We start from the raw sequence: 21,257 nt of genomic DNA on the forward strand, positions 1-21,257 counted from the left end.
TTCTTAAAGAAAAATGTATAAGAAGTTTAGGAGAGGAAAGCAGATCCTAGATGCATCTCCTCCCATGAGAATGAGCCAATTCATTAACATCCATCTGTTGCTCTTCTTTTTTTGCACTAAGAATCACCAGACTATTGTTAAGAAACTCTTCTCCACATGTGCTGTAGTTATTAGACCATTATAAAACTGCTTAATTGCAGATTCAACATCTCCTTGGCTTTGAGCTATATTCAAAGCAAACAAAAGCCATTCAAACAAACTTCCTCAGTTCCCTAACTAAATAATCACTTATCTTTTTGAACAAAAAAATCTCTCTGGGTTCTATCCCTGAGGGAATGGAAACTTCACCTAGTTGAAGTTTTGCACATGTCCAGAGAACAGAAAGATTTCAGACAGCCTCAGTTTTCTTCTGGTAGTCTGCTCAGTGCTTGGAGACATTTAACTTTATACCTGCCCTGATAAGAGAATTAGGTACCTAAGATTGTGGTCTACCTTGAGGGCAAGGAAGTGGAAAGTTAAAAGCTGAATGCTGCAGAACTTAAATTCTTAACTTGACTAAGCTCCTAATAAATAGAAAAATCAAGATCTAGAAATCTTTATGTTACCAAATCCCAAGTGGACAGATGTACACTGAATTCAAGGACTTAATCCCATGTGAAGTCAACAGAGGCACTAAATGAATATTGGTAGAGTCAACTCCAAATATTTATTTGCATAGCTTTCCTTGAGCTCCAGGAAGACACATATTTTTTTTTAATTTATATTTTTAAGAGAGCTAGGATGTTTGAACATTATTGGAGAACTGGGTTTTGTCCCATTGCATTCCTACCATCTATAGAGGTTCTTTTAGGTAGGATGGTTACTGCTCCTTCTGCAATTTCTTCCTGATGCTGAACTGGTGAAATTTTTGACCCCCAACTATCTGAGCCAATCCATAGGAAATGTCCAGACTGATTAGCTTTTTTGGCTGCTTCCAGTATTCGCCTGTAAATAAATAAACAAATGCCTAATTAAATAAACTGCATGTACAAAGAATTTTAGAATCCCATAAGTAAGCTCATATAAACCAAACAGGCTCTGATTTGGGCAGGTCTCAAATATGCTTAACAACTAGTGTACTGAACTTAACCTACAGTGCTATACCTTTTAATTTTTTTTCATTTTTAGACATAGTTTTCTAGCATTCTTACTGGTTTCTTCCTTTTCAGTTACCAATCTATTAAAGCTGTACTTTTAGTTAGGAACCGGAAATAGATTCACTGGGTAAAAAAACGACTAGAAGGCATTCCCAAAGGGTTGCTGTGAATGGAGTTAAATCTGACTGGAGGCCAGTAATAAGTGGTGCTCCCCACGGCTCCACCTGTATTATACTGCGGCCAGTTTTGTTTAATATTTTCATCAATTAATCTGATGAGGGAATCAAGTGTACCCTAACTAGGTTTGCAGACATCACCAAGTTAGCTGATCTGCTTAAGAGTAGGAAGGCTCTATGGAGGGATCTGGACAGGCTGGATCAATGGGGTGTATCCAATAGTATGGCATTCAACAAGGCTAAGCGTCAGTTGCTGCAGTCCAAACAACTCCATGCAGCACCATGGGCTCAGGGAAGAGTGGCTCAAAAGTTGCCCATTAGAAAAGGACCTCTAGGTACAGGTCAACAGCCAGCAGAACATAAGCCAACCGTGTGCTCAGATGGCCAACAGCATTCTGGTCTGTAACAGAAATAGTCTGGCCAGAAGGATTACAGAAGTGACAGGCTTTTATGTGCCACTGGCAAGACAACTTAAATATGGTGTTCAGTTTAGGGCCCCTTACTGCAAGATTATTGATTTGCTCAAACACATTCAGAGAAAAGCAATGAAGCTCTTGATAAACCAAGACTTATGAGGAGTGGCTAAGAGAACTAGGGCTGTTTAGTCTGGAGAAAAGGAGACTGAGGAAAGACCTCATCACTCTCCAGTACTATTTAAAAGGAGGTTGCAACAAGGAGAGTGTTAGTCTCTTTTCTTATGTGAGAAGAGATACAATATGAGAAAAAAGCTCCAAACTGCACCAGGGAGGCTTAGAATGAGGAAGAATTCATGCACAGAAATGGTGGCTAGGCATTATAACAGGCTGCCCAGGGAAGTGGAGGAATTGCCTTCCTTGGAGGTACATAATAGTACAAACATGGTGATAAGGTACATGGTTTACAGATGGAATTTGGCAGTGTTAAGCTGATGGTTGGATTTGATGATCTTACGGGTCCAACCTAGATTATTCTAAGATTCCAGTTCTCCATGATACAAAGGAACAGAGCAATGTCTGACTGTAACTGGACTACTTATACAACAAATTTCCAATCATTTTTTCACTGGTTTAAATTTAAATCTCCCCCCTTTCTGCTCTATTCTTCTCCAGTCAATTGTGCAAATTTGTGAAGAGAAAACATATTCAACAAACAAAATTAAGAAACAGTCACCTAATATCATCTTCATTCGCAAACATGATCACCGCTCGAGCATTTGGAGTTTCTAATAAGCGTTTGATGATCTTTTCAAATTCTCCTGGTCTTGGTTCCCGAGGAATTTTGAGTGACTGAGCAATGCAAACACCTCCTGAAAGAAATTAAAAGGACCAAAAAAAAAAAAGGGAGAGGAGAGAGGAAGAGAGGAAAGAGGAGAGAGGACGGGAGGGAAGAATTGTTGAGCAGGCAGGCAAAGCAAGCAAGTTGCTCATCTGATAAAAGGCAGCACAGCCAGCCAAAAGTTACCTTAGTTATGCATTTTGAAGAATACCTTTTACAAACGTGCACAGTTAATACTGAATTAAAGATTACAGCTCAGTTAGCTATTATTTTATTTTTTATATAGAAATTAAAACAACATCCTGAGCCAGATCCATGTACTGAGTCGTGGCTCAGCTGGACTGACACTCCACAAAACTACTCTGATTTGTCACAGTTGAGAAGCCAAACTTGCCACAAGATTGCATTTAAGCACAAACCTGCAGTTTAACAGTTATCATATGTTCAGAATGTGGTTCTTTTGAGTCAGGAACTATAAAACAGTTCTGCTTTTTCAGCTGAGAATATAAGGCTAGCAATACTCTGGTTACAGAATCAAATATAGAATTTCAAGTGTTAATCTATGATTGAATAGATACAGATTTCTTCAAACTGCTAACATTCATAATTAAGTTAACTTAATTATTTAAGAGGTGTGAGCTATCACTGAAAACTCTAAATTGTTAATTAACAAATGAACTCAGAGATGATATTTATATCTCTTCATCATACTATGAAAAGCTTTAGTAAACTTTCTAAACCGATATTAAGGTAAGGCAATACACACTCAAAAGCTCTTTACTGCAACCTCTTTCTCAAGTAAGGGGGCTTCCAATCTGTCAGTGAAATATGAAAATGAAATGCAAGGGAAATATCTAACAAGCATCCTGCAAAATGAAAAACTGGAAAACAATGCAAACTGGAAAACAAAACAAAGTCAGTCGGGCACAAGAAGCAAAAAAGATCCTAAAAAATGATATAAAGCACCAATTTGTTACCTCATAAATTTTGAGAGTATATTTTTTAACAATTTCTGTTTATGCAATGGCCCTTAGGGAAAAAAAAAAAAAGAAAAAACAGAACATTTTCTCCACATGAAATTCAAGTGTAAATATTGCAAAATGTGTATGTAATGTACTGTATACTGCCATCTACAAGGTGTGTGAAATGTATATCAAGTGATGAAAAACTGCAGTATCTCAAAAAAAAGCTATTTTCAATCAAAATGTTGTAGAAGAAATACAATTCCATCATTGCAGCAGCAAGTTCAATCACAACAGTATCGTGCATCTCAGCTTCTCTCAATGAAGAATGTGTTAAGTACTAATAGAAACAAAATAAAATGTACTTCAGCCTTGTTGCTGCGTTTGTAATTAACTGTATAAACTATCTCAGGCATACGAAACATTTTGCATATGCTCATAACTATATACTGCATACACAACTGTTCCTCAAACAAATAAGAGAGTATCAGTTTTCAGGTAACGAAGAAATGCTAGATCCACAAAGGTACTTAAAACATTACAGTGCCTAACCTCTCAGCACCCTGCTGCCTTTGAAATCTACAGCCTGGGCTAGATGCTCAGACACACAGAGAGCAGAGCGTCTAGAATGGGATTCATAGGAGGCAGAAGACTGTATAAGGAGTAATTAGAGCTAGCTCCAAAATAGCTAGCAAAGGTACTGAGGACAGGTTCTAAATCTAGCATTTAGGTTACAGGTGAACAAAGATCTTCCCAAATTGAGTTGAAAGAAGGCTTGAGAACAGGTGACTTGTATGTGATAGCAATACATTTATCATTTGTTTCACAGGTGTCAAAGGACAGACAGTTCAGGCACCAAGCGCCAATGGAGGATTTACGGCTCTGAATCATAAAAACAAATCATGCCTACGTGTTTCACCCTGTCAGCTTTTCTCACTGATTTGGCAAGATGACTGCTTGTTCCTGTTGCTGGCTTCTATACACACCTTTCTAGCAGTGTGTATTCATGTACTATAACTTCCAGCAACTAAAAGGGGTTGCAGTCAAAAAGCCAAAGATCTGTTTCCAAATGTTTGGTATCCTTCAATCTCCAGAGATCTACCTACAGAACTACTTTGCTTCAAATTTCCCTTAGTTAAAATTATAACTTGCCTGCTGTTTGTATGAAGAAATGAAAGCTAATTGTTTAGTTACTGAAAGGAAAAGCAGTATTCAAATCAGGTCAGTGAAAAGGATTATAAATAAGTTTCAGAGAGATTTTCACTAGAAGGCACTATTGTGACCAAGGAAATCAGCCAGACAGACTCATTTCAGTTAGTTCTAGCAGGAATATGGACTGGTGATTGTAACCATTCTTGTATCTTTAATTATATATGACAGAGTAGATGAAATTGAGGGTTTTCCAAACAGTTTAAAAACATGAAGATAGCACTGATGAATGGTGGTTCTTCACCTCCTCCAAGGAAAATAAAATAGATTTAGCACACAATCGGTATCGTTGTCTGTTTTCAGATCTGCAAAACTAAGGCATTACTCAGTCATCCCAGAGCTTGATTTGAGGAATAAAGCAGTTAATATGAACACTATGATGATAACTATCTGTCTGCCTTCTGTCTAACAGCTTCTCAGTGTGATATCCAGCACCTGGGGCCAGGGAACCATGAAAGGAAGGAAAGCAGAGCTGAGAGCTGGAAATTGGGCTCAGTGCATTCTCTGCCCATTCATAATCCATAGTTCAGTCCAGCCACTCAGCACCACAGTCAACAGCTCATAACTCTTGTGCTTTAAAAACCAAGACATAAGCATCCCCCGTCTACAGTAATATGTTGAGTCATTTCCTCCACTGTGACAAAAAAAAATGCACTCTAAATTTTTCCCTGCTAGGCTAAACTTGCTTACAGGTATACACCTGTATAATGCAGGTGAGAAATAGGATATCACCAAAGAAAAACTGGTAGATTTTGAAGATACTGTCAGCATGATGGATCAATAGGCTTTTACCTTTCCTTTCCTACACTGATTTCAGTAAGGAAAAAAAGTCAAATGAAAGGTAAACGTAGTACTTACATCATTTTGATGGTTAAACTTGTGTTCATTTTAAAATGATAAATATTCATTTTACCTCTCAGGGGTTCTGTAGTCACAAGATGGCATGCTAATTGTAAACCATTAAATACTCAAGTGTGTGGAGGTGGGTGTCAGAAGAAGTGAACATGTGTTTGGAAAATAGTGAGCAGACTTGCTAGGAAGCTACCACTAACAAATGAATTTTCTAAATTAAAAACTGAAAGATTAAGCTAAATGTAACAACAGGGGCCATATTATCTAATTCTCTGGGTAGTATCCAGCACTACACTATGGATCAACCAGAGGAGATACTAGGAATAGACACTGTCATTACACCAAAAAAAAGTGATGTCAGACTTTTCAGTTCAAGTGTGTTCCACGATGGGACCACAACCACACCATTCAGAACCAATTTACCCTCTAATTTATTTTATCTTCTCATTTATGTACTTAGCCCTATTATCATGGAAGGGGAAGTGATCAAGGTACACGCTTGCTTTGTCTTCATTTCTAGAATTAGAAGACATACCTCACCTGGCTCACAGTAACTCACTGTAAGCTTCATCACACATCAACTATTTCCTGAAAAAGCTGAAGATTAATAGCCAGAGCATATCCAGGACCCAGTCCCACCTGGGTCCTGGTAGGACATCCTCAGATGCCTACCAGATTTAATTTAGATTTAATTTTTTAAGATGAATTATATGTCACTGGTCACTAGGCCAAGAAAACAGGCCAGTCTATGGAAACCTTCCAAAAGACATTGCAGAAATATACGAAGATATAGAAGTTCTGATTCCAACAAGCAGAACAGATGCCAGGGACTCAGAAAAAAAGCCTCATCAGAAGAAATTATCCTGTGAGGCAAGCAGGGCACTGTCACAGGCAGAAACAGCCTCTGTCTGATAGCAGACTGTACATTTCTGACACTACCACATCATGCATGAGAACATGAGGAAAATCAATTGGATTTCTCCTCCTCTTCCAGTTCTTCCCTAGACCTGTCTGTAATGAAAATCTGTTCAAATTGCCAGGAATTGTGTTCAATCTGAAGGTAATTGGAAAAATTGCAAACATGATACTCCACACTCAAGTTCTGGTGACAAGAAACAGTGAATCCTTGAAGACTTTCCTTCTAAGCAGAGTTCATTATTTGATAATTTTGGATGGAAAAAAAACAACCTGAATATAACAGAAAAATAAGGTGACTACTTTGCTTCACACTTTCACTGATTATGATAATTAGGAACTTTTAGGAACCATTATTTAAACAACAATCAGCATATTGTCATTCTTTTTGTATACCCAGATGCTCTTAAGAATAGTTTTCTAGATTAGGAATGAAGAGGGATTAGCACCAAAGAACATACAGTTACAAGTTCAAGATCAAATTTCACAAGCGATATTTGTTCAAAATGTAAGCATTTTCCTTAATCTAAAATTACTGCAACTGAGAGGAATGAATGCAGCCATGCAATTCTTTCCAGAGCTACTTTCATTTAGCTACCCAAAAAAACAACATGGACACCAATGTGGTTTTATACAGACTTCAGGGTAGTTCAGCTTTATGTATTACAACCCAAGCTCTTTGTAGGTTCTCCTGCTTGCACTGAAGTCCATGCTGAAACACTTTCACTGCTATTCATTCACAAATTTAGTTAAATCTCATTCCACTATGCCTCTTTTGTTGCAGTCACCAATTATCTGCATTAAGAAAATATCCTAAATGCTTAGGGCTTTTTCTTTCTCATAAACTCACCAGATACCCAACAAACAATCTACTCATCATGGTCAATTCCTCAGCCAACAGTGTAAATACTTTTTGGTGTAAGGTAACTGAGGGAAAAAGTAAAAAAATAAAAAATCTAAATAATACTATACTTTGAATGCTCAAAAGAGACAACATCCAGCACACTAAAACATCATGGAAAATCTTGTGAGGTCTTCTGAGATCTTGTTTCATAAGAGACAAAAACAGTCAGTATTTTGATCCTAGAGTTTGCTCTTTCTTTCTTCAGTCAAGTAAAACCAAAAATTTTCAAAACCCCTTAGTATTTATGACAAAGATGCTTTTAATGCATCAGTGACTCGATGCTTTGTTCACCGACAAGTCGGCTACAGTCATGAGCCTTTCAACTCAAAACTTTATTCCCTTCTTATGGGAGAAAAAAAAAAAAAAAAAAAAAAGTGTCTTTAAGGAAACCATGAAAGAACACAAAAGTTTTTGGACAAAAGCATTTCACTCATTTCTTTTATAACTGTATTTTACATTCACATATTAATTCATAAGCATACAGCCAAGCGTATTTCAAGAATGCATGCACTCACACAGGTAGTTACATCATGGGCAAAACAGATGTTCATTCTAAAATAGGAAAAGAACAAAGTAAAAAAAAAAACACTACAGCTCCATACTGGCTATTGGCTTCAGAGATCAGAGTCTATCTCTACAGTGGCATGAAGCAAGAAATGTCTGTTATTTTATACTTCCACTCTAAACTGCAATTTTTTTTTCTCTGAAGAAGCACTATGAATATATCATTACAGCTTCTACTAATCTGGTGGAAATTAACTGTAAGGGATATTCTCACAACCCCCAAATCTGCAGGACAAAAAAATAACAATAAAAATCCACTGAAACATTAAAAAACAAACAAACAAACAAAAAACCCACATATTTCACTCTTTGACTATTTCGTGATACTTCTGCGTTTGTGTAAATGAAAGCCAACTTTCATTTCAGCCCTGAAAGAAAGTAGCTAAGAAGAAAAATTCATCTGTAGTAAAGATGTTTGTGAATGGGCAAAAATTAAATATCTAGGGGGGGGAAAAGGAGGAGGGAGGCTGCAAAGATTCTAAAAAAATGAGTTCTAAAGCTGTGAGAGGAATTTTCCTCTCAACAGTGAATCACTTTATATTTCATCAGGAAAAGGAGATGCCCAGTCAAAGTTTAAAACAATCTGTGGCCAAAAGAATCTAATTGGAAATGGTTCTCACTTACCGATCGGTTACTGTGATGCTTTCAGAATTATATCCTTTTTTATCATCACAGTGGATATAAAGATCTCCCTCAGGGGAAATGTGGGCCTTCCTACTTGCAGATTTAGAATTTCTAGAGGCATAATATGAAAAAAAAGAAATATACTACTATTTTCCACTTTCTGGCTCAAAAGCTAGTACTTCCTTAATGACAAAGCAGATCCCCTTTGTTTTGTTATCTAAGGACCAGGGAAACATTTTTTATGATAATTTCATAAATGCCTGAATTCTTAAATATTTTCAAGTTGTTTTTCTTTTGTTTGTTTGTTTGGGGTTTGTTGGTTTGGTTTTAAGCTAATACCAATTCTGATTTACATCTAAGTAACACTGTGAACTCCAACTCTGGCTTCTACCTGTTGGATATTTTCCTTTAAAAGCAAACTTGTCTGTGAATGTGGCTCTTATTCTTTCCTCTTTTTCTCTAAAATTCTTAGTACTGATGGGCCTGTAACAGTAAAGTAACTGTAAACAGTAAAGGTTTGGATTCAGTGTTTAGGGGAGTATAAATGTAAAGAGATGCTTCAAGAAGTTCTGGGGATGGGTGAGGTATGAAAATAACAGTTCACCTCCAAGGACACTCCATGCATAGTCCCAAATGCATCCTAAAAGGTCTTTGTTAAAATTTGATGCTGTATAGATGTAGTGCCCACAGTGGTGTGTCTCCTTGTTATCACTCTCTGACATGGGACTCAGTTTCTGAGGTCCATTGCACTGCACAGCGCTGGAGAGATCCTTCACTGAATGCTGCTGCCTGGAGCCACAATCCCAAATCTGCACACTTAGTGGATGCATCCAGCATCACAAAGACGACACAGAAGCTTCTGGCATTCCTTAGAGTATGTTTAGGCAGAAAAAGAAACTCCACCCCAAGAACAGCTGGATTTTATAAAAAACTTTTTTTAAAAAAATAAATATAGCCTTTCTTCTCTGAAGATGGTTTTTCTCCCCGTGGGGATCCTCTGTTAGGTATTTTTTATATCACTCCCTTTCCCTTTTATTTTAAATACTAAGGCACTTTTCAGTTACATTCTTCTGGATTGTCTGATTTTAATGGTAGGTTAGTGTTCTATTTTTCCCTTGCATGCTTCTTCTTGATATTAGGTGTTCAAGGTTTGCCTTTACAATTAAATGCTGTATGCAGGCAGGGAAACCTGACTCTTAATCTCCCCTTCTAAGAAAAACAGCAGCAATGATAAATCTAAGTACATTATCCTATCATATCTGAATATCAGTTCATTTCCACTTGAGATGGAGTGCATTTAGCTAATAAAATTAACATTTCAAGGTATTGTCTGCCACATCCACAGTAATGAGTTTAATTCTCATTACTGAACAAATGTTCCTTTTCACCAGTTTAACTCTTCTAATTTAAGTTTAAAACAGCTGGACTTGCTTACACTATTTTTCTTGAAAATCTACCTCTTTCATTTTTCCCAACAGAAGAACTTGTACATTATGACTAAGTTATAAAATAAGTAACCTTCTTTTATATAAGCTAGGAAGGATGAGTTCACTCAATTTAGTATCTAGACTGCAGGTTAAATACAAAATTAATATATCTAGGCTATAGCTCTATAACCTAATTATATTTATTTCATTTTGAAGTATTTTGAGAGGGGAACACTTGGATAAGAACACCGTTTAGGATCTAAAAATTATAAGGAAATTTATCTACTAATTTCTTACCATTGGAGGTAGTAACACATCTAGGGATAAAAATAAGTCTGGTATATTGCTTCCAGTCTTCATATTTCCAAACACAAGTTGAAGACATAGCACTGTTAAGAAATAGCAATACTTTTATAAGAAAACAGTACAGCAAAGGGCTCCGAGGATGATCAGAGAATGAGTTGGAGCAATCCAGACTAGAGAAGAAAAAGTTCAAGGGAGACATTACAGTGGCTATCCAACACTTAAAGGGGGGCTGCAAGCTGCCCGGGGATTCTTTATCAGGTATTGTAGTGATAGAAGAAGGGGTAATGGTTTTAAACTAAGCGGAAATTTAAATCTGGTATTAGGAAGAAATTTTTTACACAGAAGATAGTGAGGCACTGAAACTGACTGCCCAGAAAAGGTGTGGATCCCTGGAAGCGTTCAAGGTCACAGTGGATGAGGCTGTGCGCAGCTTACCCAATGGAAAGTATCCCTGCACATAACAGGGGATTAGAATTTTAAGCTCCCTTCCAACTTCAACCATGATTCTACAATTTGGATCAGAAAACAATCAGAGGAGTGTGATGACTCTGTGTATTTCATACTAACTGGTAACAGATCTCTTGAGAGGAAGCTTAGCAGTTACTGAATCTAATAATGCCTTTCCTTCTAGCTTGCTGGGATGAATGAATAACTTAATTCATAAAGCACCTCTGTAGAAATGTCATCAAGTCCAAAGTTAATCCAGAAATGCACTCAGAAAGCGGAAATAAGTTTCAGAATTTAGAAAGAGAGAAAGGAAGAAGTAGGAAAGTGTTCAGAAGATCTATGTGTGCACTAAAAGAGAGCATGTAGATCAAACATGAGTTAGTGTGCTTTTAGACATGTAGTACCAATGTAGAAATGGTGGTAAAAACACAATGATTCCAATTCAATGGAATACTAACTTCTGTAAAGATATTTTTCTGTTCTTGGATGAAAGAAAAGACCTATGTATATAGAAAATGCAAAACAGAAATATAGAATTGGATGCTTTTACTGTCTAATGATTCACATTGGGCTTTTGTTTGAGCACAGAAATATTGATCTTCTAGATTAACAATGGTTTGTAAGTTATACACTAGACATACATGTATATCTTCCTGAATAAGGACTGAGTAAGAACAGAGGTAGAAACTGTGCGTTGAACCACTAAAAGATGGTTATATTCAGGCATCACTAGATAAAATATTCTGGATCAGGTATGATAAATAATTTGATGCAAGTCTACTCTCATTTCTAAGAGGGAATGCACTCCTTGCTGGCTTGCATGAATTTTTAACAAGCAGTGAAAATCTTAAGCTTTTCTGAAACCCTTGCAAGTCTGCCTATTAACCTTCTCCTCTGCTTGTGCTCAGCTCTCTATGGTAGTTACGAAGGGGACAATTGTAATGCATTTCTTTAATTGCCTGTTCTTCATGAAGCTTTCTCCTTGCCTTGGCTTGTTGGGAATTGACTAAAAGGTAGGATCAAAGTCTGCTTTTATGTAGCCTGTCAGTAGTTGTACTAGGACAGGGTATTATCTTGACTGTCCTTTTTTTCAGGTGGTAAAAATATAGCTTCAACTTTTCCTAGACCTTCTGAAAGGAACAAAGGCTCTATCAAGCACCAAAGAAATAAACTTAAGGAGAAAGCCTTTACCCATGTAGGAAAGAACAGGAGGAAACCTACACTTTCCATTAAAGTCCTCAGTTAAAATCACATGCAAGAAATGGTGATTACTGGGAGGAAGAGCCTTTGTTCACCTAAGCCAAATTCTGAAGAGCTTGGCCAGAGTAAGTGGATCTCAGTAAACCTCAGTCAAGGCTCATCATTGACATGAGATGTATGAATGCAGCTGTGAATACAATTAAATGTGCTAACAGGAAATCGCAATAGAAAGAGAAATCTAGATTCCTTTTATAATGTAGCTGTCAAGTATCTGAAAAGTAACGTCTGTAAGTCAAGGAAGGACTAGAATACAGAAAACAGATCGAACATTGGGAAGCTGGTTGGATCACAGATCAACCCTTGCCATGGATGTCTTTTTTTTTCTACCAGGCAACTTTGCAAGTGTTTTCCAGGCTTTGTTACTGCATAGATTTTAATGTTTCAAAATTAAAAGAGTACAGTCCCAGTTTCTTCCATACAAATAATAGCCTTGCTACAAGAAATCATCATTAACTGAAAAACGAAATGGAAGTGCTTGCTTTGTAATAAATTAGGAATTAAAGGTACTTAGTAACTGGCGAAAGATGTCTACAGCTCACTCCTTTCTAATAAAATGCATAATAGATTGACCATATTATATAGACAGTGAAGGAAAAAAAAATCCCCCCAAAAAAGCAATTACACAAAAAACCTACAATCATAAGTACAAAATTACTTTTACTGAACACTGCAGTATAGTGGTCATCATTATGCTGTTAATACAAGCTGAAATAAAAGCCTATTCTAACATGAATCCAGTCTCTAGAATTTTGATCAACAGACCATACCTACAAGAGCCTGATGGATTTTTCTATGTCCATGCTACTCATCTGATCCCATGGTTTCAGTAATTTGATAAGACTCTTCTATCATACATAAATTTTTTAAGCATCCTTCATTATGTTGTGTTGGGGTTTTTTTTTTACCTAAATCTCTCAAAAATTATACCAGAGAAAAAATTATTATCCATGGAGCACTTATATCTCACTCATTACAATAGAAAAATGTAGTCATAAACGTTTTCAAAATTAACTAATTTTGAAATGCACTGCCCATCAAATCTGCCAAACGATGCAACAGATGAAAAATGAAGGTACTTCAATTTACTCTGAGTTACAACCTGATAAAAACATATGACTCATAAGAAAGAAACTCCACCTTGTAGTAACAAAAAAATCCAGCCTATATTATTTGATGAAAGTGGTAAATGAGAATAAAAAATGAAGATAACATAGAAGACAAAGGAAAAATAATAAAACAAATAAGGATTGGAGAGCTGTGCTACATTCACTCACTGTTCATTGCACAAATAATAGCACTGATCCTAAAACAAAATCTTCTGCAAATGTCTAGTGCTAAAATAATAATGCACCTTTGTTTGCAATGCCTTATGATTAATCACTGTCAAGTTTTGAAGTGGAAAAAATAAACAGTAGAAATAGATCCTTTATTCCCCACATTTTCAGAGAACTTTCTTTCCCTGCCTATTGAAGAAGTTCCATCAGTGAAATACACATACTTCTTTTAAAAGAAAGAGGAAAGGAACAAGCATGGCACGTAGCTCTTCTCAAATTGTAAATGATAATGATACTTTGGTAGTTTGCACTGAAATATTCTAGGGAGATGTATGTTTTTAAATCCCAGAAGAGCTCAATGAAAGCTACTAGAAATGTGAATTTTGAGATGTTAACTTTTTCAGATCTTGAATTCCAATAACAGCCAAAATACTATAACTCTATGTTGGGTATTAGTTGCTTAGTTTTCTCACCATCAGTGCAACTGTCGTCAAGACCAAAGCATTTCATGAAGGAAATATGTGATAGTTAGATAAAGAGACTCCTCCAGCTGCAATGCTAAAAAGATATTTGGAGAAAAATCCTTTATGTGAAAAGGACATAAAGAATGCTACACTCTGTGAAATGGAATTAACCACCGATCAGTTCTCTGAGACTGTTGATTTTTTACTGGAAAATAATACCTTTCACTATCTGTGTGGCTGCTGCAGTTAGGTCGGTCCTCAAGAAGCAGAAGGGCAATGACGTCTATGATAAAAGCTCACAGACAATTCCACATGGGAAATCTTAAGTTGAATTAATGGTCACACAGCATTGCCATCTTTCCTACAATTTGCATGTCTCAGATTGGTACTGCAAGCCAACTCTAACTTGGGCACATTGACAGCATGATTTAAAATCAACAGGCACAGTAAAAACATATTTGTGGCACTGGAGAAACTGCAATCAGAGTAGGTCCATCAAAAAGGCAAGGAAAGTCGAAACTAGGAATTAGGAGACATATTCACAAATTCTAAAGAACAATCAAGATCTTGCCCTAAAAGATGACTGAGATTTAATTTTCACACCTAGTCAGAAGGAAGCCCAGCTTCTCTAAAGAACTAAATCTAGCAAGGGAGAAGAAAATATTTTACTTATCCAGCAATCCCTGGCATTTTCTATTGACCACATTCTTACTATTTTTAGACCATCTGTTGAAATCTCTCTCCAAGTCTTAAAGACTTCTTCCAGCACTCCTATACACACAGCCAGTGTCATCTTTTCAGACAATGAATCGGTACAATGCGACTTAAATGACTCACTCAAATACAACTTTCCCAGAGATGATATAACTCAAAACAAAAAAAAAAAAAAAAAAGAAGAAAGAAAGAAACACCAATGTAAGGTTGAAGAGTATGCAGATTTCCATCTGCTATGAACAATGGATAAGTCTACTCTCTCAAAAAGGAAACTTGTTTTTACAAGAAAACAGCATGTACATGGACAGTTACAGTGGAGTTTGAAAATAAATTCATCCCCATCTTATTTCACAGTAACTTCCCAGAGAGATTAAAACTCTCACCAGCATTTCTCAGACCAAGCATGAGCAGAAAACACCTGTTTCTTGGTAATTAATGAAGACAGATTAGATAAGCTTAAGTAATTAATTATGTATTGCACTTGGTTTGTCACTGAATGGACTACGAAAAAAGCATAGTATTATTCTGACTGAAGGCCAAAATGATTCCCTACTAATAAAATTGTACTGATGACAGTACAATTCTTATCTACCTATTATCTACAGAATTCTTAACTACCTATTACCACAGTGGACGCAACGTTTGCTTCCAAGTTTGTCTAATTCTCTGTGATAAAGCACTACTTCTTCCTTTTTGCATCTCCTCAGAAGTATTTAGTTCCATATTTTAATATCACCATATCATAGAATCCCAAAATGGCCTGGGTTGAAAAGGACCTCAGTGATCATTTAGTTTCAACCCCCTGCTATGTGCAGGGTTTCCAACCACCAGACCAGGCTGCCCAGAGCCACATCCAGCCTGGCCTTGAATGCCTCCAGGGATGGGGCATCCACAACCTCTTTGGGAAAACTATTCCAGAATGTCACCACCCTCTGTGTGAAAAACTTCCTCTTAATATCTAACCTAAACCTCCCCTGTCTCAGTTTAAAACCATTCCCCCTTGTCCTACTACTATCCATCCTCGTAAACAGCCATTCCCCTTCCTATTTATATACTCCCTTCAAGTATTGGAAGGCCACAATGAGGTCTCTCTCAACCTTTCTTCATAGGAGAGGTGCTGCAGCCCTTTGATCATGTTAGGACCCGCTCCAAGAGCTCCATGACTTTCTTGTACTGGGGGCCCCTGGATGCAATACTCCAGATGGGACCTCACAAGAGCTGAGTAGAGGGGGACAATCACTTCCCTCTCCTGCTGGCCACACCTTTTTTAATTCAGCCCAGAATGCAGTTGGCCTTTTGGGCTGCAAGCACACACTGCTGGCTCACGTTCAGCTTCTCGTCTGGTTCTCACCAGAAACCCCAAGTCCTTCTCCACAGGGCTGCTCTCAAGGAGATCTTCACCCAGTTTTTATAAATACCTGGCATTGATCCGATCCAAGTGCAGCACCCTGTCCAGGTCCCACTGTATGGCTTCTCTTCCTTCAAATGTATTGAATGCACCACTCAGCTTGGTGTCATCTGCAGACTTGCTGATGCACCCGATGCCATCATCTGTGTCACTGATGAAAATACTGAAGAGCACCGGTCCCAAGCCTGAACCTGAGGGACACCGCTTGTGACTGGCCTCCACCCTGACACAGAACCACTGATCACAACCCTTTGGCTGTGTCCAGCCAAATCCATCAAACAGTCCATCCTTCAAATCCACATCTCTCCAATTTTAGAGAGAAGGATGTGGTGAGGGACCATGTGAAAGGCTTTGCAGAAGTCGAGGTAGATGACATCCATTACTCTTCCCCTATTGATCAAAGCTGTTACTCTACCACAGAAGGCCACCAGATTGGTCAGGCATGATCTGCCCTTGGTGAAGCCATGCCGTCTGTCTGAAATCACATCTTTGTCTTGTATGTGCCTTAACATAACTTCTAGGAGGATCTGCTCCATGATCTTCCCAGGCACAAAGGAGAGGCTCACCAGCCTGTAGTTCCCCCTTCTTAGAAATGGGAATGATGTTTCCTTTTTTCCAATCAACAGGGACTTCACCATGATTTTTCAAATATGTTGGAGAGTGGCTCAGCAACCACATCAGCCATCTCTTTCAGAATCCTCGAAATGGATATCATCTGGCCCCATGGACTTATATACGTTCAATTTGATGAGGAGGTCTTGGACTTGTTCTACCGTTACAGTGGGCAGAAATCACTCCCCACACCCTCACTTAGAGGCTCGTGGTCCTGGCAAACATGGGAAGCCTAACCCCCTGTGAAGACTGAGGCAAAGCACTCACTGAGTACCTCAGCTTTTTCTATGTCAGAGGAAGCCAGCTCCGCATTACCTTTCATCAGAGGGGGTACACTCTCCTTGGCCTATCTCCTCCTATCTATGTACCTGTAGAACCCCTTCTTGTTATCTTCACATCCCTCACCAAATTCAGCTCCATCTGCACCTTGAATGTAGAATATATTCTATATAATATATGTGTATTCTATATATAGCATAGTTTCCTTTCCCTTTCCCTTCCCCTTCCTTTTCAGATTTGTGACTGTAAATGTTATGTCAGCTCTCAGTTTAATTAAATCTTGACAAAAGAGCACACTGGATTTTCAATTGCAAGAATATCTACAGAAGAACAACTATTCTGGGTCTGACCAAGGGTTCACCTAGCCTTGATTGTACTTCTTCTGTCTCTGAAATATGAAGAGCAGAAGAACAGAGTAAACGTATGTGCTGGCATGTCCTCGTAGCCTTCAACAACCTCCAGCTCAACAGCTTTCTGAGAAAAAGGAGCTGTTTTTATTCTCATTAAAAAATTTTGAATCAATATTCTGCAGATCAAGCACATTTTGTAACAAGGAGGTGTCTCTAGCCTCATTAAAAAATCTTGATAGATTTTTTCTGTATTACTACATCTAGTCAATACAAACATGGGTGAAAACTTGATTAGATGTTCCAGGTGCTCCCTCAACATCACTTCAAGCCTAAAGCCTCCCAGTTTCTGAAGATGAATTCTCCTTTGACTTTCTCCATTACTACAGCCTTCAGCTTCAAAAATCATAGTTTCATTCTGCCAGTACCATGACAAAGTCTTTAACTTTCGCATGTTCCTTTCAACTCTGTCTTCCTGTTGAACTACTGGTCCAAAACATCTAATATACACAGCATATTTTTTCTCTTCCTTTATGAACAGATCTGCATAACATATTTAGATAAATTTCTAAGGAGCTTCTTAGAATATTCAAATAGCTCTAAAACTGTAAGCATATTTTTATATTCCCATATGTGCGTCTGCAGAGTTTTCTCACAGACCTTAGAAAAATGGCCAAAAAGAATAGCATACTCAAGAATCTGAATGTACAGGCAGATACATAAATCTCTAAAGGCTGTATGAAAGTCTTTTTGAAGTTCTTGCATTTCTAGGATAACTTAAATCAAGGCATCAGATATATGTGACAAGCAATTTGGTGTTCTGGAATTGAGAGAATCTTATTTTTTTATAAATTGACCAAAATATTAATTAAAGAATAATCCCAGGTATAATATTTTTAAAGCCTATTAAAAATGGCTTAAAAGTTGATCCCGTACTTACATATTGAACGGCCATATATTATATATTCAAGTAAGGTGACTTCCTGCATTATGTCGGCTGTAGATTTAAGTACTGTTGAATGGATACTAAGTGCTGACTAGATAATAAGTCTCTAGTAATCACATTGTTTTAAGGTAGAGTTCTCAGACAATATGCCAAAAAGCCAAAACCTTTTCCCATAAATCTGGAATAATTGTATTTATAACAATAAATTGTACAAGACACAATTGGTTACTGGTTTGAGTTTATCAATTTCATTAAATTTTTTCATGAAGTTCTATTTCACACTGCATAGCTCTCACTGAAGTCACTGAAAGAGCTTCATTTTTCATAGTTTGGAATGTTCATTAGATATTTATATGAAAAATGAGAGCAAACTACGTTACACTAGAAAGAACAAAAACAATTTCATAGGGCAGTAAACTCTTATACTCCGGGGCATAAGCCAAACAGTAATTTATATAGGATTAGATGGAAGCTTTGCTCATGGACAAGATACTTTGAAGAGAACGCAACTGAATGTTAAGTATCTTCCTTCAAAGCATCCATTAGATGAAAACTGGACAAGATCTGGTACCGCAATTCCTTGGCCAGATTTTCAGCATGCTGTGAAGCCATATCTTTGCCTGCCACCCTTGCTACAGTGACTTCCACAGCACTTTCTTATTCCAAACTGCTCTCAGTATTGTTCATGTAATCCTCCATCAGCTGGAACATCTGATGTCATTTTCTGGCATGTGAGTGGCGTTTTCTATTTCCTACTCATTTTAGTCTTTGGGAAATATAAAATCACCTTTTTATTTAAGTAAGACAATTCCCTATCTACATACCACCCAGAAATACATTTACATTTGAAAGCATAAATTATCTTCTCCTTCAGTAGTATCCTTGTATCTAAAGCAAAAAAATGTGCAATTTCTGAAACTATATTGATCTAATTTATCCAAAGCTTACAGTAAATGAAGACAAGGGAAATCCTTTTTTTACACATAGAAAGGTTAAACATATAAAATGACATGCGTACAACTATCCACCTTGTTCTTAATAGACTTCAGAAATGAAAAAAAAAAAACACTGAAAGAGGAAAAACCCTTTATCCATTGCAGGCACTGATCAAAGTGCCTCTACAAAACACCAGGATTAACTGTTTCAAAAGTGTTCATTAGTTTGACTGTCCTTTAATTCAAAGTTGTTCCTCATTTGCTGCAGCCCAAATGCACCTTATTGTTTAAAAGCATTACATCTTTCCACCAATTTATAAGTGAATTTATCTTAAAAAATTCCTTGTCTCTTCCTTCCTTCCTCTTTGGCTTCTATCTTACTCTGCTAGTAAGCTCAACCTCAAATAAGTGCTCAGATAAATCATAAGAAAGGAAATAAATGGAGACATAAATGATTTAAAGTTTTCCTGAGACTCCAAAGTGACTGTATACAGTAAGACAAGCCCTTTCACCCAACAAAAAGCAAAACAGCAATTCAAACTGAAAGCAAAGCACAGCAAATATATGGCCATTAGAGGCAGATGAGTAAGATTGCACAATTTAAAATATAATGGCAGGGAATTTCTTCTAATTGCTCCCTTCCATCTGCTAATCAGGCACCGAGCACTGCTGATGTTGATTTTAGTAAGTCCTACAGGAAAAACTGCTAGATAACTTCAAGTAGGAGAGCTTTCTTGTTAATTTTTGTCTGTCTGCTAAGAGAAACAAATTGAAGAAATGTTGCTTAGATACACAAATATATATTTAATTAATTGTAACCATTGCATGTTCTTCAAGGGGGCTGTGCTTGCAGAATGAACAAAAGTGATCTGATTTCTGAAGCACCTTTGTCTTTGAGACGCCATCCTACTTTCTATATATCTACTCAGAACCTCATGGTGCACAGTGGGCAACTATAGCTCTGCAAGCTTAGAACAAAACCTAGTCCACCATTTGGAGTTTCCTTGGAAATGCTAAATATGCTAAACAATGGCTGGAAAAAAAGTTGTCACAGAGCAATATTTTAAAGAAAGGAGGTTCAAAGTTAGAACTTTTTTTTAAAGCCTTTCAGTTCACTGTGCATTATAATAAACAGTAACAGGAAAGAGGAGTTCACACTATGGTAACATACTAAAAATGAAAGGAAGTGACTTGGGTTACTTTTTTTTCTAAAAACTCCAAAATACTGCCCTGCTGATGCTTGTCGAAAGGGAAAGAAGCGTAAGTACAGATTTAGATGTTTGTAATTCTGAACTCACCTTTGGGACAGCACACATTTTTATGCTTTTTCTTTCACATTTACTTAGAACACAATAAATATATCTATCCAAGCAACTAAATCAACACCAGGAGCTTATTTTATCTAAACCTTGTGTTGTTACGTAGGTGGAAAGGCAGATAAATTTCTCTTTCTTCCTTGAGATGAGTAGGTGTGTGGAAAAATGCCATGCGAATCAAATTATCCTTGATTCATCATTATAGCACATCATACAAAATGATTTGCATTTAGGAACTCATTTGCACCACTGCATTCCTGCGAAGTACACGGAATACAAAAAGACCATTACCTAGGAGTCCACTGATTCAAGAGCCAATTTATCTTTGCTTTTGCTCCAAAACAAGTAATTACTGTGGCAATACTCAAAGCAATTTTAATTATCTTAAACGTTTGACTAGATCTTATCATTCTGATAAGTGAGGTAACTCCAGTACCATAATTCCAAGACTGGTGATAATGTAGTCATATATTCTGTCAACTGCAAGAATTTTCATGGTAACTGTGTTGTGCACATTGTGTTTAAACAACCCATAGTTAGCAATTTCCTATTGTGGCCAAATCTTCTTTGGTAAATTCCCACTCAGAGCACTCAGAATCTCCTCATTTGAAATACCTGTGGTTAGAGTAAATCATACCTTCTAGAGCAACCAGCTGAGCTCAATTCAATGTGAATATTCCTTTCTAAATTCATATTTCTCCTTCACTCCTCCTCACACATTTTGTGTTGGGAAAAATAGTAGTCCCGATTATGCAGAATGCCCCACAGTATTTTCTTCTAGAGCATTCAAACATGAAATAGGATCGCACTGCATCCCTGCTTCAGAAGTCTTCAGTAGTAGCATTATCATAAACTTCAGATTGACTTCCTTACTTGATTTTTTCCCAGCATGTGAACATGCAGGCACTGGAATCATCTGTGGGATT

General features: G+C 37.2%; 1 protein-coding gene across 2 annotated transcripts in view; it reads right to left on the bottom strand.

The window, feature by feature from the left end:
* The window catches only part of GRM8 (glutamate metabotropic receptor 8), a 332,666-nt gene that overhangs the window by 168,966 nt on the left and 142,443 nt on the right, over positions 1-21,257 (bottom strand). For both annotated transcript variants that reach the window (XM_052667763.1, XM_052667764.1), the window contains exons 4-5: positions 2,462-2,597; positions 830-984 (exon numbers count right to left, since the gene is read on the bottom strand). In XM_052667763.1, coding sequence (XP_052523723.1) covers positions 830-984; positions 2,462-2,597 — 291 coding nt within the window. The remainder of the gene's footprint in view (positions 1-829; positions 985-2,461; positions 2,598-21,257) is intronic.

This window comes from Tympanuchus pallidicinctus, unplaced genomic scaffold (assembly GCF_026119805.1).
Source record: "Tympanuchus pallidicinctus isolate F22 unplaced genomic scaffold, pur_lepc_1.0 scaffold8, whole genome shotgun sequence".
NCBI lineage: Eukaryota > Metazoa > Chordata > Aves > Galliformes > Phasianidae > Tympanuchus > Tympanuchus pallidicinctus.